The sequence below is a fragment of the Tachysurus fulvidraco genome, chromosome 12, assembly GCF_022655615.1.
Source record: "Tachysurus fulvidraco isolate hzauxx_2018 chromosome 12, HZAU_PFXX_2.0, whole genome shotgun sequence".
Taxonomy (NCBI): domain Eukaryota; kingdom Metazoa; phylum Chordata; class Actinopteri; order Siluriformes; family Bagridae; genus Tachysurus; species Tachysurus fulvidraco.
In genome coordinates this window covers 15,938,556-15,959,569 of record NC_062529.1, presented here as the reverse complement: position 1 = coordinate 15,959,569, position 21,014 = coordinate 15,938,556, and the positions used below count along the sequence as shown (strand labels likewise).

At 39.7% G+C, this 21,014-nt stretch overlaps 1 protein-coding gene across 2 annotated transcripts in view; it reads right to left on the bottom strand.

Moving 5' to 3' along the window:
- Positions 1-21,014, bottom strand: part of cdin1 (CDAN1 interacting nuclease 1) — a 61,508-nt gene that overhangs the window by 40,193 nt on the left and 301 nt on the right. For both annotated transcript variants that reach the window (XM_027172807.2, XM_027172808.2), the window contains exons 2-6: positions 20,437-20,554; positions 7,891-7,936; positions 6,959-7,020; positions 6,212-6,272; positions 315-387 (exon numbers count right to left, since the gene is read on the bottom strand). In XM_027172807.2, coding sequence (XP_027028608.2) covers positions 315-387; positions 6,212-6,272; positions 6,959-7,020; positions 7,891-7,936; positions 20,437-20,546 — 352 coding nt within the window. In that variant the 5' untranslated portion in view covers positions 20,547-20,554. The remainder of the gene's footprint in view (positions 1-314; positions 388-6,211; positions 6,273-6,958; positions 7,021-7,890; positions 7,937-20,436; positions 20,555-21,014) is intronic.

The window sequence follows — 21,014 nt, the reverse complement described above, 5'->3', positions numbered from 1 at the left end:
AATCCTTTTTCCTGCCTCTTTTTTCAGAGCACCTATTATCCTTCCTTCTTGCTCATCAGTGATATCTAAAGAGGTTTCCTTTATCTCTCATTTTCTTCTCAATTCCACTGACTAGAGAGAAAAAGTAGAAGAGGGAAAAACAGGGGTTATAAATAACACTGATGAAATGAAGGAGCATTGATCTAAACAGCAGTTAAGTGGTGGGTAGGCTGCAGAGCACTTAATTGTCAGTCATGTGCCGCAGGTACAACCGCCGCTGACCTGCGTGTCTCGCAATAAAAAAGTGCCGATGCAAAAAAAGTGCATCTACTTACATACTGAGCCTTGGTGCTCTTCCAGGAATCTCTCCAGCATCAGCCGAGCCAGCAGAGACGGGGACAGGTCCACCTGGGGGGAGATGACAATACGCTATTATGCACTAGAGTGCTCATTTTAGAGAGATACTCTTTAGTGATAATCATAGGGATACGAGGATATACCGTGACTCTAGTGTTTGGCACAACACCAGTATCAGTGTAGAACGGGGTGAACAATCTTATCCACAATGAGCCGGTGTGGGTGCAGGTTTTCATTCCACTCAAGCAGGTGCACCATCTGATTCCAACTGTTTACTCAGCTGATCTTGGCTTTCAGTAGACTCAGATGTGTCTTCTGCTTGGTTGGAATGAAAACCAGATATGACTGGACACCACTGGTGGAGTATCATAATGCCAAATACTTCGTTACAGTGTGTTTGAAAATAATACCATTTTCTGTTGACCATGTGAAGAAGCGTAAGCTAACATAATGAATAAAAGTCCTCCAGGAAATGGTATTTGATGCCAATTCTTTCCCTACAAATTTATTATTCTAAGTTAAAGTTATAGCACATGCCCCATGATAGACTGGATCATCATCCAGGGTGCATTCCCACCTCATTCCCAGTGCACTTGGGATCCACAACGATTCTTTCCAGTATGAAGGAATTACTGAAGATGAATGAAGTCATACGCAATTGGTTCTGCTTACAACACATTTATATTTTGTTGTTTCAAACAAAGTGTTAACAAGCTCATAATAAAGGTTACTGCCTAGAAACTGTACGTCTTTTATCAAGGCTGTTTCTACATATACAGTACAAATGTTTGCTTAAACTTCAATTCATTTTAATATATACATATTGCCTAAAATGAGCATTACAGATCTCCAGATTTAGATTGTGATCCATAACAAATGAGCCAAAGATAAAGAACAATTACACAATAGGTAGAAAAGCAAAGCTAAATAGTACTAACTGTGCTGAAAGGATGTTCAATGTTCAGTACAAGCACATTGTGAATAAGAGTCCTGGGATGAATACAGTACATTATTTATGATTACAGCTGCAGATATTAGCTACATGTATACAATTTCTAGGTGAGATTATTCACTAAAGCAAGTGGAAGATATGGGGACAAAATTGTTTGGGGACAGTTCCAATATTTAGGCTCTCCATTTGAGACCATTCATAACAGTGAAGATAACATATCAGCATAATCAGCAGCAAACTGATGTCAACACCGATTAATTTAAAAAAAAAAAGAAAAAAAGAAAAAACAAATACACAGTTTTGTATGAGAATAATTGTTTGCCACAAGTTAGTTCTGAACAAGTATTGAAATGTCTATACTATTTAAGACAGACTTTATAATGTAGCTTAATGATACTCATTATGATGATTTAAGGCACTGCTCTAAAGACAATTAAGAAGGAAAACTGGCTACTTTCATCATCTAATGATCAACAACAAAATGTGAAGTAAAGTCACTAATACAAAGGGTTAAAAGACAACCTCATGGATTGTTCTTCATACTCGCCAGCAATGCTCTGTAGTACACTAACAAGTAAGGGACAGTTGGACAAAACAGTGTATCTCACTGCCTCGAGTTGATGACTACAAAAATCCCACCAGTGCCCAACTTTGCTGAAAGACAGAGACAGCTTGAGACTCGTATCCGAGGCAGTGCAGACATAGCTGAGGCCGGAGCTGATGGCAGGGCCTGCAAACACTCACTAACTCAAAGGCCAGGAGGAGACACCGAGAGTGGAATGGCTCTTTGAAGGCAAAAACTTGAAAAATATGAATGCTGGCTGGAAGATCAAGACTGGAGCTGACATGGAACGTAGCACCTATGGCTCATTTAAAACCCTTCTGCTAGGAGAAGCTGACACACCGATGGCAGCACATCCATGCTTATTCCACCTCGTTCTCTCCCTCTATCCCTCTTTTTCTCCCTCTCTTGCTCTCCATCAAATCCTGTATCCCAAGGTGGGCTGCTGGATAATTAATGTGCTCAAATAAGTTGTTTCTTGAAGAAAACCATGTAGCAGCGAATTAATTAGTGCATGAAAGCAGCTGAAGCAACCATATATACCTTAAAAAAAACTGGAACGCATGTGAATATGGCTAGAATAAGTAATATTGGTAGATAATACCCTCTTTCCTCTTTAGTTCATTAAACATCCTCGTCGTATTTTTCACCCCTCTGCTGTGAAGCTTGGAAAGAACATAGCCAAAAAGCACTTCTTCTGCTTGTTAGCATAATTGGGACCCCGACGGCGGATTCCTGCTCAGCATATAGCTGGATTGTAGTGTTTTATCTCCTCTGTGATCCTTCCTGGTGTTGCTTGAAGCAGTCCACACACACACCACAAAAGATTTACTGGCGGTGCTGTTTGTTAACATCTCCATAATTCTGCATAGAGAATGCAGCCTTGACAACAACCAAACGTGTCTATAATTATTACGGCAGTAAGGAGACCGTATTCATCTTCATTAGGGGCTTTTGCTTTTGCAGAGTATCCTCTTGTCTACTTTAGCCCGCAGGTCTCTTCCTGTCTCTAACCCACACAATTGTGGCTTCTCTTCCCCCATTATCTTCCTCTTTTCCTCTCTCTCTTTCTCTCGCACAGACACACACATTTAAATATCACAGGATAAGGAGTTCATAGCCACCACAATAACCCACATCACGAGTGACACTTGAAAAATGGCAACATTACCCTTGGTGGGGCAGCTGGAATAAAGACTGCCTGATTAGTTCAGGTACTTGCATTCCCCTAATTTTCATATTAATCACACGCCCATCTCACTCTAATGCTGGACTCCGGCACACGTCTCTGAAGTGTGAGCAACATTTACAGATGCCTGAACCCCGAAACTCTCTCCTTGTTCATCATTCACAGATGAACTGATGTCACGTCGGGAAGCTAGAGGCCATGGTGAAGGCAAGGAATTAAAAATGAACCCACAGCTACTTTGACATAATTGGATGCAATGAGAAAAATAGCAACAGAAGTGGAATTTTCTGGAATAATGATCCCACAGGTGCTTTATGGAATTAGAGATTAAGAGGGAAAAAAAATAACAGATTTATTCTTCTACTCCATTAAACCTATACTCGATGGAGTGGATATACCCCAGAACATCTGGCAACACAGACACATACCCACTGCAGCAAGCTCACAGCTTCCTCTCATACTTTTAGGAACACATTCCAAGGATAATAAAAATGCACAAGAAATTGACTATGTGTGCCCTTTTTCTTGGGTGACCTGAGCTTTAAATTTAGGGCTTCGTAAAGGTTATGTAATTAGGAGTTATTTCACCTCGACCTCATTAGGTAAAAGTGCACCCACTGACTTTTTGTGTGATCTGAAAGTTGTAATATCTCATTACGTAACCTATATAGAGCTGAGCAGTGAACACTGACCACTGCTTCCAGCTGCCTTGCTTGCAGATGTGGCTGCAAATCTCCTTTCATTATACTCTCACATTCCTAAAAATACTTCATTATTAGAGTGAATCAAACCAATCAACTACAAGAGAACAAGAATTTTCATTACACAGATTTAAAAAGGTAAGTCTGCTTAAACAAATAAAATAAATAAATATAAATAAAACACCTCGAACGACTTGTTTATTCATCTCGGTTCAGTTATAATAAATGTTTCAGTCATTAAAAAATTCAGATTTTTTTTCTTAAAGACAATCCTTTCCTCATGTTGGTCTGTTTTCACTAATGGATTACCCACAATCCCATTTGATTGCCAGATTTCACCCATTGCTTCTCTATCTATATACATATACATATCCTCTATATAGATAGAGAAGCAATATCTATATATCTATAGAGCGATGCAGCGGCGCTTTAGTCCTTTATTCTGTCCGGCTCACTCACCTCCTCATCTGTAAACTCAGCTCAAACAGATCAGGTTCCAAAGCTTCAGCTTTTATGGTGACGCTGCCGTCTATGCTATCTTAGTTGTCATCTTACATCGCTAACTAGACGGGCCAAGTCTCTGCTATAACTTGGCGTATCTACATTGCATTCTGGAACGTTTAAGCCAATGCTTGTCGTCTCCATTACATTACGTTGGAGTTCTCATTCTCATGCCTGCCAGAGTGAGAAGCACTTAGTGACATGGCGGCATCGATACTGAACAATATTATGTCCTTTTAGTTTAACAATCTAAAAAAAGTGTTAAAAATTGTTCGGTCACTTTTAAGTTCCGTTGCTGCGATTACACAGACATAGATGACTCTTGTCAGTGGGTCCTGAGCTGCTATAAGATTGTGACTAATACAGCGCTTCGGTTCAGCTTCAGCATTTTGTTTGTTTGTTTTATATATAAGGATCCGAAACCTCACCAGCTTAACTAGTGTTCAAAGAAGCTGAGCTGAGCTAATTCTCATCAACCTTAGTAGATTTAATGTCTCATAAACATGTGCTGTGCATTTATTTTGCATCTAAACCTAATATCTTAATTAAACAGTCTTTAACAAACAGTAATATTCAGAAAGTAAAGTAATTCTGTTCAGTTAGAATAATAAAATGATTTTTTTCTTTTTAATTATAGTAAATAAATGCAGGCGATAGAAAGACGACAACATTAAATCAGGTCTCAGAGCTTTGCTTTGAAACTTATTAACTAAAATAATCAGTGCTTGATTATTTAGCAGGTTCCTTTCTAAAATAACGAAGAAATTACTCGGGAAGTTTGTTTTTGAAATCTGAAAAAGGAATGAAAGAAAAGGCTGGATGATGTACGTTGCTGGAGGAGTTTTGTACAGTACATAACCTTGCAATTTCCATGATTTGTATTTCGAGGTTCAGTACTTTTGTACAAGTGGAGAATCTTTATGAAAACAACACACTTATTTTTTTTTAATTTATTTTGGGTTTAATATCTCTTTAGCAGGAACGGGTCATCTGAGGCGAGGCATGATCATTAAAGAGAGGATATTAACTCAGTTCATCTTGATTCTCACTGCTATTATCAGAGTAAACATCAAATTTGAGGTTTTATGGGATGCATTTTAAGGGGCCGTGGCGATGGAGAGGGTGGGAGCACAGCCCCCATTTAATGGGACACGCCAGAGACACTTCAGGGTCTTTTCACTAGCCATTAAACCCTGAGTGTAACCCAACGTTAATTGTTAATTTGCTGACTGGCTGCAATGCACAGAAGACACTGGCTAGTCAAGGAGAGGACTCCTTCGTTCTTATTTATGCGAAATGTTGCAACTTCTTGGCTGCATGTGACCCTTTACCTTTAACGCTTGCGGTGGAAAACTAATTCTAATGCACACAACAAAACTTAACCCAGTTCAGGATTAGGAGCATATGGGAGAATGTGGGTTGTTTTCTAGTACTCAGACTTAATCCTGATTAAATATTGCTTTGAATGATATTCAGTAGAGATTTTAGTGAACATTAATAAAGCTTGTAGCTGGAAGCTGGTCAGATGTCAAGCGTAGATATAAAGCTCAATAATACATGCAGACTTCTGTGTGTCAATCATTTATTGTTCCAGAAAGCTGCATTTATGAATGTCAATTATGATAATGACAGAAAAAAAAGTATTTTTACATCTGTCTGAGGAGGATACGGCCTAATTGCATTAAATAATTGGTTAATAGGTAGGACCATTTGCCCAATTTTTATAAGTACTAACAGGCAGGGGAAAAAATCTGAAACACTGATTCAGTCTTTGAAAAGATGGAGCATTCAGGGATAATTGTGTTTGTGCCAAAATCTGCTGCAGACCTGCCAGGGCACTTCAAAAGAAAAATAAATAGCTAGCTATAAAACTGAAATGGGAAGAAAATACACAAAGAGAAGAAAGAAAGCAAAAGAAAAAGAAAGGGAGCCAGAGAGAGTAAAAGACTCGAGAGGTTTTAAGTCATTACCTCATTGGCTAACGCCAGCAGGACAGGGTCTGAAGGATGCTTGCTGGCTTCAGTACGGTACCTTCGTTAGAACAACAAAATAACGATCGTGGAAAGAAAAAAAAGAAAAAAAGAGAGTCAACAGTCATGTAGATAGAGGACAACAAGAACAGGCCAGCCAAGACATGCTGATGTCCCATAGGCTTTGGCCTCTACGGTATATCCAACGCTTTGTGTGGTTGAAACGTTAAAGCTCTGAAACCTCAGACTGTCCTCAAATCAGACAAGCATGATCATTAACAAAACGAGGGGGCTCTGCCTCCTCCCAGTCACAAACCGCAAAGCCTTCCAAAGATCCCACGCAGATAATGTGCGAGGCTTCTTGTTATGTAAGCGGGTTACAACTGCAGCTTCTGCTTTGCGTTTCGCAAAAACAACAAGCTTAATAGGCTAGCAGAGGCTAATTACGATATGCAACAGCAATGCTTCCTTTCCTTCAGCCACTTTGCTTTTGTTTTCTCATGATCTGATTTTTGAAAGAAATTGCAAATAATAGGCCGCCATGTGCCTAATCAAGGCAAATGTCCAAGCGTACAGTTTTTTTTTCTTTCAGTCTGCGTGTGCACATTTGTAAGCTTAGCAGGTGCGAGTGGGGATCTGGGAGGCCTGGTGATTTGTTTAGAGGAGATTATATCTGTCACTGGAGCCCACCCACTCACACGTATACACCCGTCTAGTGATTAGTAGGTAGAGTGGACTGATTCTTACCTCTGGTAGTAGACTTCGATGACATCTGCATGATGTTTCACAAAACTTCGTTTCATTCTTTTCTGAAAAAAAAAAGGTGAAGAATGTTTTTTATAGTACCTTCTGAATACGCACGTATTTTACACCAGTCATAAGTCAGATAAAAAAAAAAAAAAGAAAAAACCTATGCAAAAAGAAAATAAACCTTTTTTTAAATTCGTCCTATGTGAGCAAGCAACATTATTAAATCTCAGCAAGTTGTGCTCAAAGGGGTTTGATGTGAGTAATGACAAAATCACCCTCCCTTGACTTGAACCTTCAATTAATTTCCACTGCGATGAAACCACAACAGATTAAAGCCCCCTCCTCACTGCACCTTTCAAATGCTTTATTTTATATGATTCAGTTGCCATCTTAACCAGGGGAAAGAGTGAGCATGGCTTAAAAACAACTTATTTAAAAACTACAAAAAAGCAATTCCAGGGGGACACGCTGCATGAGTGACACCTGTCACACGGATGATGAATGACTCCATTTTGTGCCTCTGCAGCCTTCTGCCACTCCCGGCATCGGCCATTTATCATCATCGGCTGTCAGCCAGGGAAAGCGGCAGTGACAGTGCGAGTCAGCAAACATTTAGCACACGGAGCCGCACTACACGGGGAAATTATTATTGTCAGAATAATAATGGTTTAGCATAATTTATTACAGGTCCACCAAATAAGCAGGGGCTAGATGTTATTAGACAGATGGATGGGAAGGCTTGGCAGGATTCCACCGAGACTCAGGCAGGGCCTTCGTCGTACGAGTGGGGCGAGGAGAGGAGAAAGAGCGAGGGGGGGGCATCCTCTGAACCAATCAGAGAGCTGGCAGTTCAATTACAAAGAAATAAGGGGACATTCATCATTCAATTAGGCACCTGTCAGGCCTCACAAAGGAAGAAAACTTCTAACCTGGTACTCCTGGGAGAAGATGCTCAGAAGAGTGGACTGCGAGTGACTGGAACAAATAAAAGAAGGACAAAGTTAATTACCAGAGTGCATTGCACAGAGACAAAGGAAGAGGGGCGCTTCAAAGCCGCGGCCGGCTGCCCTGTAATCTAAAAGAACATGAAAACAAGTGTGGCAAAGTTGTTCCAGATGAACATCTCGGACAAAAGGTTCCTGCTGAGATGCGTCGTGAGGGGAGGGAGGTAAGGTTACACAGACTGGGGATGGTGTGAAATGAGAGAAAATACAAGCACTCCCACTCCTCATATCACTGTCCACTGCATCAGACAGATGCTACAGTCCTTCCTGTCTGCAACAAGCATAAAGAGAGGCAAAAGCACAGACATAAAGCAACATCACATGTCCATATGTTAAAAGGACACAATATACTATTATTTAACAAATGTATATTTTATCGGCATTATGTAATCTTATATCGGAAAGAATGAACTATTTCTGACCCCATAATGTAGTGTGTTAGAGAGCAAGGGGTTTCAGGTCGAGAGAAATTTAGCCACACTGGCATATGGGACATTCAGAAACATTCACACTGAAACTGGTGGGCTTTGAAAATGGAAACTTTCCCAGCAGGAAGCCGGGACTCCCGGGAGTGGCTGAATTCCACGGCTTGCCATGAGATACATTCATTTCCAGCTACACTCAATGTCAAACACCTGTCCATGACGTTGGACAAAGGACTTCTGACCCACTGCTGATATTCCCTTCACTGACCAAAACCCAAAATCTTGCAAGCAATTTCCCTAAAACAACAACACAACTCTCCAACTCTCCATGCGCTGCTCCTACCGTCTCATGTGGTTTTGTTTCCACATCCTATCTCCAAGCAGCATATACTGTTAAACCTAATAGACGTCTCTCTGAGAGCAGGAATGTAAACAGAGACGAGAAAGCCAGGTTTTCTACCTGCTGTGAAATATGAAGTCCATATTGATCTCAGTAATCAATCTGGACACGTACCAATAAAGCAACGGAGCACTTGTATTTAGATTTTTCTCATTATATTCATAATCAACTCAATAAAAGCTGACTTGAAGACAGGGTAGAAAGAAAACACATTACAAACCCGAGTCTCTGAGTCTCCTGTGCTGAACATCAACAACTCAGCACAAATGTCTTATATAGAAGGGGAGAAAAAAATAACATCTTTGCGAGCACATATCTCAAAGGAAAGAAGGCTGGCACAGAATTAATTTACAATGATATGCATGAGTCAAGGGGTCAGTGCAATTAAGTGGGCCATTAAACAGTCAACTGTCAACATGTGAACACTTATGAGGGGGTAAAAAAAAAAATAAAAGTCTTCCACACTTCAACCTTGCACCTGAACATTTCAACAACATTACTGCTCAATTCTCAAGACATGACGGTCCCCTCTGCTGAATCCCACATCTGTTAGGTTTTAAATGGATTACTCTCTATAATGATCATGATTACGCCCTAATTGCTAAATCTTTGCCCTGTTAAGTTTAAAGGGAGGTAAACTGCCCTAAATATCTGTGAAAACATATCTGTTTCAAATATCGAGTCAACCTGTGGCTAAATATTCTCCTATGCTTCATACAGAAACGTACAAATAAGGGCATTAAAGAAAAACACCTACGTTACATACCAAACCCATTAGGCAGAATAGAGCTTTTCTAATGTTTCTAAAATCAACACGTGTAACGTCCTTTCTACCGAACAGCCATCGTGTCTAAGCTACATCAGGCTTTTCCAGGATGATGACTTATTTTTGTAGAATATAGAACAACATGCTGTAGACAGCTGATCTCAGTAAGCCATGATAAAACTCTTTGGGTTTTACCAAGCCAGCTCTAGACTCTGACTCGAGGTTGGTGAAGATTATAGAGAAATTGATTTGAGACACTTGGAAAGCTAAACAATTCAATAGGATTTCAGACCTGCTGCTACAGAGTCAGGATCGTGGTCCACGCGTCTACTGAAGCGGAAGATCGGACACATTTAATAACTGTACGTCATATAGACTTGATCTTTTGAACTCTAAGCAAGACAAAGTAAATATAGTTACAGTATTACATCAATATAAAAAACAGCATATTACTAAGAAAACATCAATATATAGCAACATGTGAGTAACGGTGAAGAAGATTTTACAAAATGACATGATGATTTAGAAGAGAGGTGTTACAGTAGAGCAGCAGGTTGTGTTGCTGTCTCACAGCTTTAGGCTCTCTGGTAGGATCATATTCATTTGTTACTGTATGTGTTTTACATGTTCACACAACAACCAATACACGCTGGTAGGTGGACCTGCTGTGCTAAAATGCCCTCAGGTGTGAACGAGTATATGAACATGCACGTGTGTGTGTGTGTGTGTGTGTGTGGGTGGTTGCTGTGCCCTGTGATGGACTGGCAGCTCATTCAGGGTGTATTCCCACCTTCCTTGTACTGAGAATGAATGAATAAATGAATGGACGAACGGTCATTTAGATATAAGTGATTGTCATTGTTATAACCGAATAGTCTTGTAGTTGTAAGTTCAAGGGAACGGATGTAAGAATGAATGAACGATCATAAGTACAGAGCAAATAATTTGATTATGTTTATCAATGTGTAAACTTCAAAATGCATAGAAACTACTTTGCCACAAGGTTAAATGGATTTTTCAGACTTTCATTCACACAATTCATTGTTGAACTAATGATGAAGAAAATGCCTACACTGAATTTAGGCATCACAATGTTACAGAACCTCACTGACTATGAATTTAGCCTAATAACAAACTGTTAAACAATTCTGATCCATTCAAGGCAGGACAGACGGATACATAATGTATGGACATAAAAATATCAAATAAAGTAAAAAACAACAACAAAAACTCCACCACATGACTAAGTTAGGTCAAGCGTCTGATTTCACAAAGACGTCAAGGGAGTCTATCTTAACTATAGACAGAAAACAGGTTGCTAGACGGTACAAATTTATCCTCAACCTACATATAGAGTAGTAAACTTTCTCCCATGTCGAGTGTCAAATAATGAATAATTCAAAATAACTAAACCCTGACGTTGGACATCCCGAGACTTCAGAGTGCTCCAAGTGAAAACAGCTTAACTTATCAGAATCTCTTACTGCTACAGAATCTATATTTCCGCTGTAGAAATACATTTGTTCTGTAGTTTACAGCGGCTCCGGTGACACGGAGTCCATGAGCTGTGGCTCTCAGACCACACGCCAGTTGCTGAATGCAAGTAAACCTGATACATCATAATTCACTGGATTCTACCCGCTGTAGAATAGAATTTACAGCAGGAATGCAGGAAACTAGACCAAACAGACAGATGTAATTTATTACGCAACTGACTGCTATGCTGTTCTTCCGATCGTTCCTATTTATCTTTATTTTCCTGAGCCGCTGTTTAACAGGCAGAGAAAGGCAGAGAAAGTGCACTGAAAATCTGAAGAAAAGTGAAGAAAAAAAGTCTGAAAGCCATTTCGGCTTTAAAAAAGTGTGCTACTTCAAATCATTTTGAATTAAAACTACAGTTTATAATAATAATAATAATAATAATAATAATAATAATAATAATAATAATTGCACAGCGTATTTACAGCATGTAGGTAAAAAAAAAATCTGGAAAATTCTTCAGTGGAAAAAGAATGAAGAGCTATTAGAAGGTCATAGAACAGCATTAAGCCTATCGCCTCTAGCCTATAATTTCAAACAAGGAAAAACAGAAGGCCTGCAATCAGATCAGTGCCTTGGAAATCATTCAGAACGTAATTACCCTTCTCTCCAACCTACGACATTCCATTAATATGCATGGAGCTGAATATAGCATTGAGGCCAATTTGATTAAAATATCCCACTCAGACTGTTCCATGGTGTCTATTTAACGCTACTGTCACCCGAACAAGTTAAACTCTACTGGCCGGATCATACCTATACACACAAACTACATGCTGCGTAATTGGGTGTTTTGAGTCTAATTAAATTTTCAACATATTTATTTTTTTATATCAACTATGAATCGCTCATGAGCAAAGCAATATAGTACATGATTTTAAACGGGTTTTTTATTCCGTACGTCCTTACTAATTCTTAATCATTTCAACCTTCGTCCTTTTTTGTTTTTTGCAAATGATTAATAATAAAAAATGGCAGCGATTAACCTAATGAATACCACCTGGCTAATGATATCCGTCTCATATGTTTCAACAATAATTAGCGCTTGCTACATCTATTTGTGGCAGGGCAGAAACTGCAGCGAAGCATAGCAAATTTTATTCCTAATGATTTAAGGATGGGTTACAAACAAAGGCAAAGATGGGAAGATTTGGTGTGGTTGGAATGAATTAAATGCAATGCTGACATTTAATGCTGAGATTAGGTGGGAAGAAGAAGAAGAAGAAGAAGAAGAAGAAGAAAAAAGAAAAACATGTTTTTCTCCTGACATGACTGTCAGTCAGAAGCCATGCTGAACAGTAATTAAACTCAACACTGGCTGAATGTGACCTGAGGATGGACTTGCTGCTCAAAGTCTATTCTTTGGGTCTTAAATCAATATTTTTGCACCACTGCATCTACTTTTGGTTTGTGCTCCACATATGTAAATTGCCCTAATTATACATGCTGATAAGAGCAGGGGAACATCTGTTTCATCCCAAACAGCACCGTATGAAGATAAAATGCACAACAGTGATAGCTCTGACACACCAAAACACGCATGTTCTAGCTAGTTACGTTAATTATGCTTCAGAAAAATATGTTTAGTTAAACTGCAGAAGCATAAACTTCTTAGGAGCTTTTACACAAGATTGAGTCATGCATGGCTTTCCTATAGCACTACTCACGAGAAGAAGCCAGTGCAACTCATTTATAAATTACTGTTTACTTCATTACATAGATATTTGACAATAATTTGATACGATTAAATTGTAGCAGGCAGAGAGAGAAAAAGGGACCACCAAAATTGTAGTGTACATCATGATGCGATTACTGACTTTATTTTTTCAAGGTAATGGGGAGGTGTGAATTCATAATAAGCTTCTTATGGACCTGAGATGCCAGACAAATGGGGGGGGGGGGGGGGGGGAATAAACTTATAAGATCTCTGTTTTTAGCTGCTCTGAACAATATGCATGCATGTATGTATGTATGTATGTATGTATGTATGTATGTGTGTGTGTGTGTGTACGCGGTGGTTATGATCTAAAAACAATGGTACATTTAAAATCCTGACCATTTTACTACATCAAAATCATTAGCATTTTTTTCCAAAATCTTATGTAAAGTGTAAAATGAGGCCTTGATTAAGAAGAATAAAACAAAGAAGCACATGAGGCTGAGGCTGAGGCCTTAAGGACGGCCACATCGCTTTTTCCCAGCATTTTGCGAAATTTGGTTCAATCTTCTTCCACATCTGATCCCAGTGTGCAAACTGATCCTCAGGCAACAATCCCATGCAGTAGCTGTGCAACTGTACTACACTCCCAGCACATTCCCAAAGCATTGTGTAAGGCAGTGACACATTTCACCCAAAGCTACATTTGTTACTGCGTGGCATAGTGCTGATGATTTTAAAAAGCTTCTCTCTGCCAATACTTCCAGAACCTGGAGAATAAATTACCAGAAGGTGAAGACATAACAAAACGATTCAAAAAGCCATCATACTATTTTTTTTCTTTCTTTCTTTCTTTTTTTTTTTTTAAAGGTGGCTGTTTTAAGACTGCTTTCAACAGATGATTTTCCAGTCTATAGTACAGTGAGAAATATTTTGTTTTATAAGAAACCGTGTATTCTGTTCTAACCAGAGCGAGTAAAAAACGCTCCAGGAGAACTGCTCTGTACTGCTTCGACTAAGTTAAAGGTCTTTCTCATGTCCACCGTCTCTTTCTCTCTCGCCCTTGGCTTTCTTCCTCACGCCTAACCACATAAACAATCCCAGTTGTATGACGAGGCCGTGTGCATCCCTGACAGCACAGCGCTCTGCTGGCCAGGCCAAAACCACAAGCCTAAACTGCCAGTTCCACTTTTTGTTTGCACCGTGAGACAGAGACGTGTGGTCTTCCACAAGAGAGAAATGCCTGGCCAGAAGCTCTGGGAGCCAGACGGCCTGCTAGCTAACACAACGACTGAGTTTTTACTGCACTGTCAGAGCACAAGAGTCAAAATAGCAGCATCGAACACTAAACAGTGACCAACATAAAACAACAACAAAGTCATGTAGTCATGTTGGTTTGAAATCTTGCTTCCAATAATTAACTAAACAATTTGTTTGTTTCATGTAAAAAAAGCCAAAGTGAAGGAGGGAAAGGTCTCATGAATTTTTAGTAACCCAGAGGATACTGAGCCTGGTTAACATATAATTCAGTCCTATCGGATTAACAGGCATGTAATAGAGAGATAAACACCATAACTGAAATAAATAATCAATGAGAAACCCCTTTACTTCAAACCCCAGCTTGAGCATTACCATCGAAAACAAAGTGTCTGCAGCCAAGAAAATCAGCATATCAATGGCACATGCCACAACAACACTGGCCTCGGGTTTACTCCAAAGAGCACACTAGATAAACCCCAAATAACAGAGAAATTAACAAATGCTTGACATTTGCTCAACATCCATTATTCTGACACTTCTTCAGAATTTCAAAAGGCTGAGTGCATGCTTAATCAACATTCATATTCCCCAAGCGAGCCACTGGCACCATATTGCAGCCCGCCTCAGCGCTGATGAAAACGGCACATTAGGGCCCGTTTTGAAAACGTTCAGGGACTCTGAACGGATGTGTGAGGACGTGTGGGTTGTCTGCATGTGGAAAGGGGGAAGAGCGTGTGCGCTTTCTCTCTTTTAAAACACGTCCAAGTTGGGAGCATCTGCAGTGGTCTATTCTCTTCCCACTCCAGCCGGCCAGCTCGATATCCAAATTCGACAGACATATGCAAAGTGAGCTGAACGCCATTGGAAAGAGGGGAGTGATCATTACACCCAAATTCATTCATAGCAGTGGGCAGAGGGCTAACGGAGGCGTCTCACTCCTGGGACAAAGACCAGAGGGGAATGACAGTGGTCCCACATGATCCCAGTCAGCCAGGCGAGCTCAGTGAGAGCATTTCCAATTCTAATATGAAGAGAGAGAGACAGAGAGAGAGAGAGAGAATGGCCTGTGCCTGATGTCACATCCCACCACTGGGCCATCACGCCATCATCACGCCCCCCCGTTCTGGTCTCATTGTAGTGGCAGGACAGGCCGGCCAAGCAGGAGGTGTGCTGGATTTGCATGGCTCTCCATTGTGAGCGGGGGGAAAAGTGACAGCACCGTGTCCAATTCTTTTCCCTTCAGAACGACTCGAGCCCGGCAGGAGAGGCCAGGCTGACAGATGACTCCCAACATCTGTGTTACGTGACTGATACAGATGAGGGACTTTTCATCCCCCCTTGCAGTCAAATGCATAGTCAGGACCCAGGCACCCAGTGCAAATCAACTTTAAATGACCAAAAAATGAGACTGGATTCAAATAGGTTTGTTTAGGAAATGTAATATACTTAATTAGATTTTTTTTTTCTTTTACTGTGTGCCCAAAAATGCAAGAATATTATGATGTGTTGGAACTGAACTTTAAACAGATATTGTGGCAGAGTTTAATTAATCAGACACGTTTAAGCAATATTTTATACAAAAATCCTCTAGCTGTAAAATCTAGATTTAATTTAAAATGAAGTAAACCATCATTCTTACTAAGGGTAACCAGGGGAAGTAGAACTGTCCGTTATTCAGCATCAGTCACTATTATACAAAGCCTAGAGGGTTGGTAAAATGTTAACTACTGTACATAGTTCTTCACCAACATTTCCTGGAAAAGATTCTAAACTATTTATTCAGAAGGCAAATGTACTACCTGCATGTATTTGCAAGAAATGCATTTCCACAGCTCTGGGTGCTGTAATGACATGCTATTCCCAGCATGCACGTGACACAGGAATAATACGGGAGACTGGTTTTAAGGGGAAGGGGTATTCTTTCATTTAGTCCATGTGGCCATGCGTTCAGCATGGATAGCGGGTTGAGCCGTGTGACAAGGCTGGAAGATTGGAGGGATTCTCTGCTATGATTCTGTGAGCATGGCATTCCCAGCAGGGACAGGATGCACGAGGAGCGATGAAGGACAGAACTTGCCGTTCCCTAAACCACCAAAAAAAAAAACAACAAAAAAAAAAAAAAAACAGCCAGGCTGCCTGTCTCGACTCCAACACTGACTAAGGCCCTGGGCTTTGAGGCACAGCGGAGGGGGGAAATCACAGCCTCTCACTGCCGTGCCTCAGCGCATGCTAAGAGATGATGGATGGCCTAGTCGATATGTTATGTCTTAAGAGCCTGATTTCCTGCCAGTCCAATCACTAACCCTCCAGAGCCCGGCTCAGCTGATTGGACAAGCAGAATAATTTTGCAGGCTGTGAAAAACACTACCGCCGCGCCTGTCTGTCACGTTCTGAGATAATGTCCATGTTTTTAAAATTGCGAGGTGATTTTTTTTATTTTTATACAATCTTAAAATATGAACATAAACACAAAAATAAATCAAAGTCAAATTTTTTTGGGAGTGCACAATAATCCAAGTGCAGTCAAAATAAAAAGAAGAAAACGGCAAATATGAGCTAGATTGTAGTTTTAGTACAACTGCCTAAAAACAAAACACACAGATTTATTGGGGAAAAAATACATGAAAATTAGGTCATACATCAGGCCAGTCTGTAAGGACAATGGGATATAAAAAAAAGTGGCTGGGGGATCGGCCTAGCACATATCATATTCTATAAAACGCTGACGCCAATAACAAAGGCATGTTCACTGTAGGCTGTGTGTCCCTTGGGGACCCAGTGCCTTATTCTAGCAGTGATTACAGCACTATGAAACTAGGAAGCTCCCAATTCATGCGAGTCTCTAAGTGACCTCTAAAGGAACGGGGCTGCCTCGGAGGCCTTGGGGGATTACATGTGTTACATTCAATAAAGAGCAGTCCCTCATTGTCAAGGAGACACACAAACAAAGCCATTAACCCCGGCTTATACAATACATCCACGATAGAGTATACGGCCTTGCGATAAGTACAAAATATAAGCAATAAAATATAGTAGCTTTAAAATTAGGCTAGATTTACGTTGTGACGTGACAAGGCAAAAAACCCCACCCCCACCCACCTGAAATAAAAAAATAATAAAAAATAATAATAAATAAACTTTACAATTTACATTGACAACTAAATAATTAGAAGTGCTGTATCTAACAATATAGACATATCACCACCATCATCATCACCAGACTGAATTTGAGTTCATGAGCACTTATTATGAAAGCAAATGAACTTGTATTGTACCAAAGAGGTACTTTTTACCAAAATACCAATAAAACTTTAATTTCAAGTTTCAATTGTTTTTAATTCAAACAAACATTCACAGGATGCCAGCATTTATTTTATTATCATGACCGGATTATTGATTCTTTTTATATTCAGTTTGCATTACTAACAATTATTAACCATATAGTCACTTCCACCCCATACATTCAAGCACATGTCCTGCCTTTTAATGAGTTTCTCAGAGAAGATGAGGCTAAACATAGTGACACTAGCACTGAAACCCAGCAGACGAACCGAGGTCAAGTCAGAACGTTTTCCAGCACGTCACCATCCTTTCCTCACAGCAGCACCAATGCAGCATCCGTTAGTGACCTGAATGCAGGGAGTATTTTCTGTCGATCCTAACACGACCTCTTGAGCTAATCAGACCAGTACTGCAGTTACAAGTTGTTTGTAGTTTATTTAATTGGTTTTAAAGTACTTTAATGGATTTGTCATGAGACTAATCCGAATGCCGAGTGTAAGTGATAAACTGTACTAAAAACTATATCACTTAACTCTATATGTAAGAACAAGCTGCTGTGCAGGGCATTCGTACATGGCAGGAGTTTCATTTAGAGGAAATAATTGTTTTAATTAATCTAAAATAGCAATACAAAATATGATACAACATTCGAATCAAGTCCTATTTTACATTATTTTAAGTCCATTAACCTCTTGAACCCAAGGCCTATTGGCAGCCTCTTGCTTGAAAACAGCATGCTCTCTCTCTCTCTCATATATATATATATATATATATATATATATATAAAAACACAGATCCGAGTAAGAGAAGATGGAACACAGCAAAAAAAATAAATTAATAATAATAAAAAAAAAGCTTGTGGGTGGCTTTTTTTTTGGTCACAGAGTGCTCCTGCTTATACCGTTGAAATCTGCAGAATCTGTTTAGGCGTTTTTCTGTCTGTTCATTTAAGCTCTTGGTGTTAGAACTGTGTTAGGTTTAGGTGAAATGGTCTTTGTAGTCTTATAGCTGAGCTTCCTCTTGTACTTCTGGTTTGCTGCAAGCGTAGATAGATTCAGGCTTTGTTTGCTTAAAGGTTAAACAACTTTTACTGATTTGGCGAGTCTATAAAACTAAGGTAAGTTAAGCCAAGGCAAGCTGCAACCTAGCCGTCTGTTTCTCCTGAACTGTAATAGTCTAGACGGGAATTTAAGCAAATGCTCCCCAGTACCCAAAATCAGTAAATGAATGGCAGCTAAACTCTCAGTGGACTGCGCAGCACATTCATCAAAATGACATAGTGCAACAACTTCAGCGATTATCCTAAACGCTCTGGTTTGGATTTGACGTGAAAGCTCTTACCTTCTTGCCACTTTTAAATATACTTAGCTGGAAAATAAGCATCAGCAGCCACTAAATTACAGTCAATTATGTCCTAAATCCTTCAAATGTCCATGCTTCATTTTGGGGCTTTAATGGAGCAGCAGTAAGTGAGGAACAAAACAGGAAACTAATCAGTGATGAGGTGGTGATGAGATGAGGTTCTTTTCACAACGTAGAAATTTTCTACACTACAATTTATTAAGGAAAGGCAGAGTATACCTTGAACATCCACAGAATAAGTTTCTGTCTCTTTAAGGCAGTAAGACAAAAAAAAATAATGAATGAATTACTTAAACATTTAGTCATTCATTCACCTGAAATCATTACTTTATGCTGTTGAGGGCCGTGGTGGATCTATGAGGCAGGAATACACCCAGGATCAGACACTAGTTTGACACAAAGCATCATGCATGCTCATATTTACACATGCGTTTACATGTTGTGTTTTTTTTTTTTGCAGTTTAGTAAATAATACCGCAAGTCGGTGTGGTATACTGAGGCACTGACACCCGTTCATCACATGAGATCCATCTTCTACCGTCCATCTCCGCAAAAGGAAGATGTTTGCGGCTCTGAGGCTTATCTTTGTGTCAATTCCACAGCATCAAAAGAGCACACAAAACAACTGAGATACTACACAGATGCAGCGAATGGTGTATGAGCTAATGGACATGGTTGTCATCAAATGAAAGAATGTTTTACCTTCAGCAAACAGCTGGTCAGTGTCATCCTGGTGCAGGACCACTTTTTCCAAAGCTACAGGAAGTCTGAGCATGTTGCAGACACAGCCCATCAAGAACATTTATAAAAACCATCTCCGGTTTATATGAACCTACAAATTTGCTCTTACACTGGCACCAGTACCGTTCTAAAATGTTTCATGTACCGTGATTTAAAAGACATCGTTTAACAGACGGCCAAATTCCTGTACACACACAGACAGCTTTAAAATCAAGACGATTCTCTTCGATGACAAAGAGGATTTAGAAACATGACATCACAACCTCACTGAACTATTTATCTCAGTCATGAAGAAGCTGATGGAACTCTCAGCCTTAAACAGCATAAATATTCTCTCCTAAAAGTCTAAAAGGAATTTTTTATGCAGTAAATTTATGAACGTTCACCATCTTGGCCTATGTTGTTTTGCCATAAAGCTCAAGTTGCAGTAAAAAAGATACAAAGCTGGAGTGGGGTTAGACGTCATACCTTTTATTGTCATGTCATTCACATTGCTTGTTTGACTTCACACAACTAACTCATGAGATCTGGTTGATCTGTGCAGGCTGAAGATCTGCACAACTGCACTTTTAGGAAACCTGCTTGATAATGAAATATATTATATCAAAAATGAATAATAACCTATTTATTGCCTTGTAGCGCAACACGGATGCTGCAGTGGGTGATGCTGCCGCACAGCTCCAAGAGATCCGGGTCAATTGTCTGATTTCTGTACTGGTCTATGTCTGTTTGGGATTCCTCTTGGTTTACTGGTTTCCTCCTCCCTCCCAAAATTATGCCAGTAGGTGGACTGGCTATGCTAATTTGCCCCAAGTGTGAATAGGTTTCTCACAATGCCCTGTAATATCAAAGCAAATCCATGCCATTCTCCCAGTGTGCCACCCAGACCCTGACCATAATAAGAAATCATTTACTGAAAAAGGACGAATCAGTATAATGAATAGAAGGAATGAATGACCGTGTATTCACAAGTGCATGTCATCATTACATGGGAACAGTCATGCAGTTGTGAGAGTCAGGGAAGTGCAAGGGAACTTACTCTGGAAATCGGTCCTTCAGCATCTTCATACACTGCCTTGTAGGCCGAAGCTGTTCAGTGAACTTTGCGATTACTCTGTATTCTGCTCTAGAGAGCTTCATTTTACTCATCTATACACCTTTAGATGGAGAGAGAGAGATAGTGAGGGAGAGAATGAGAGAGAAAGTGTGTGTGTGTGTGTGTGTGTGTGAGAGAGAGACAGAGAGAGAGAGAGAGAGAGAGAGAGAGAATGTTCAGTGCAAGTATAATATTACAGCAGTAAGCAGTACATATATTGATAATGCTCTCCCTGGGGTATATTTACACAGTGCTGTATTACTGTAGATGACTTGGGATCTTACTAACAGTGAGAACAGTAAGAGAATGTATGCAGTGTAACAGTTAATGTCTCAGATTGTCTCAGCAATTTATCCTAAGATGATGCTGAATAAAATCCACTTGCACTGTACAGCTATCATCACAGTGTGTGTAATATATATAACATTTCTGTGTTATATGTGCAACATTTCATTTGGTAAACATATATATACATGGCACGTTAGCCAAAAAAGCAAAAACTGACTTCTTCCAAATACATC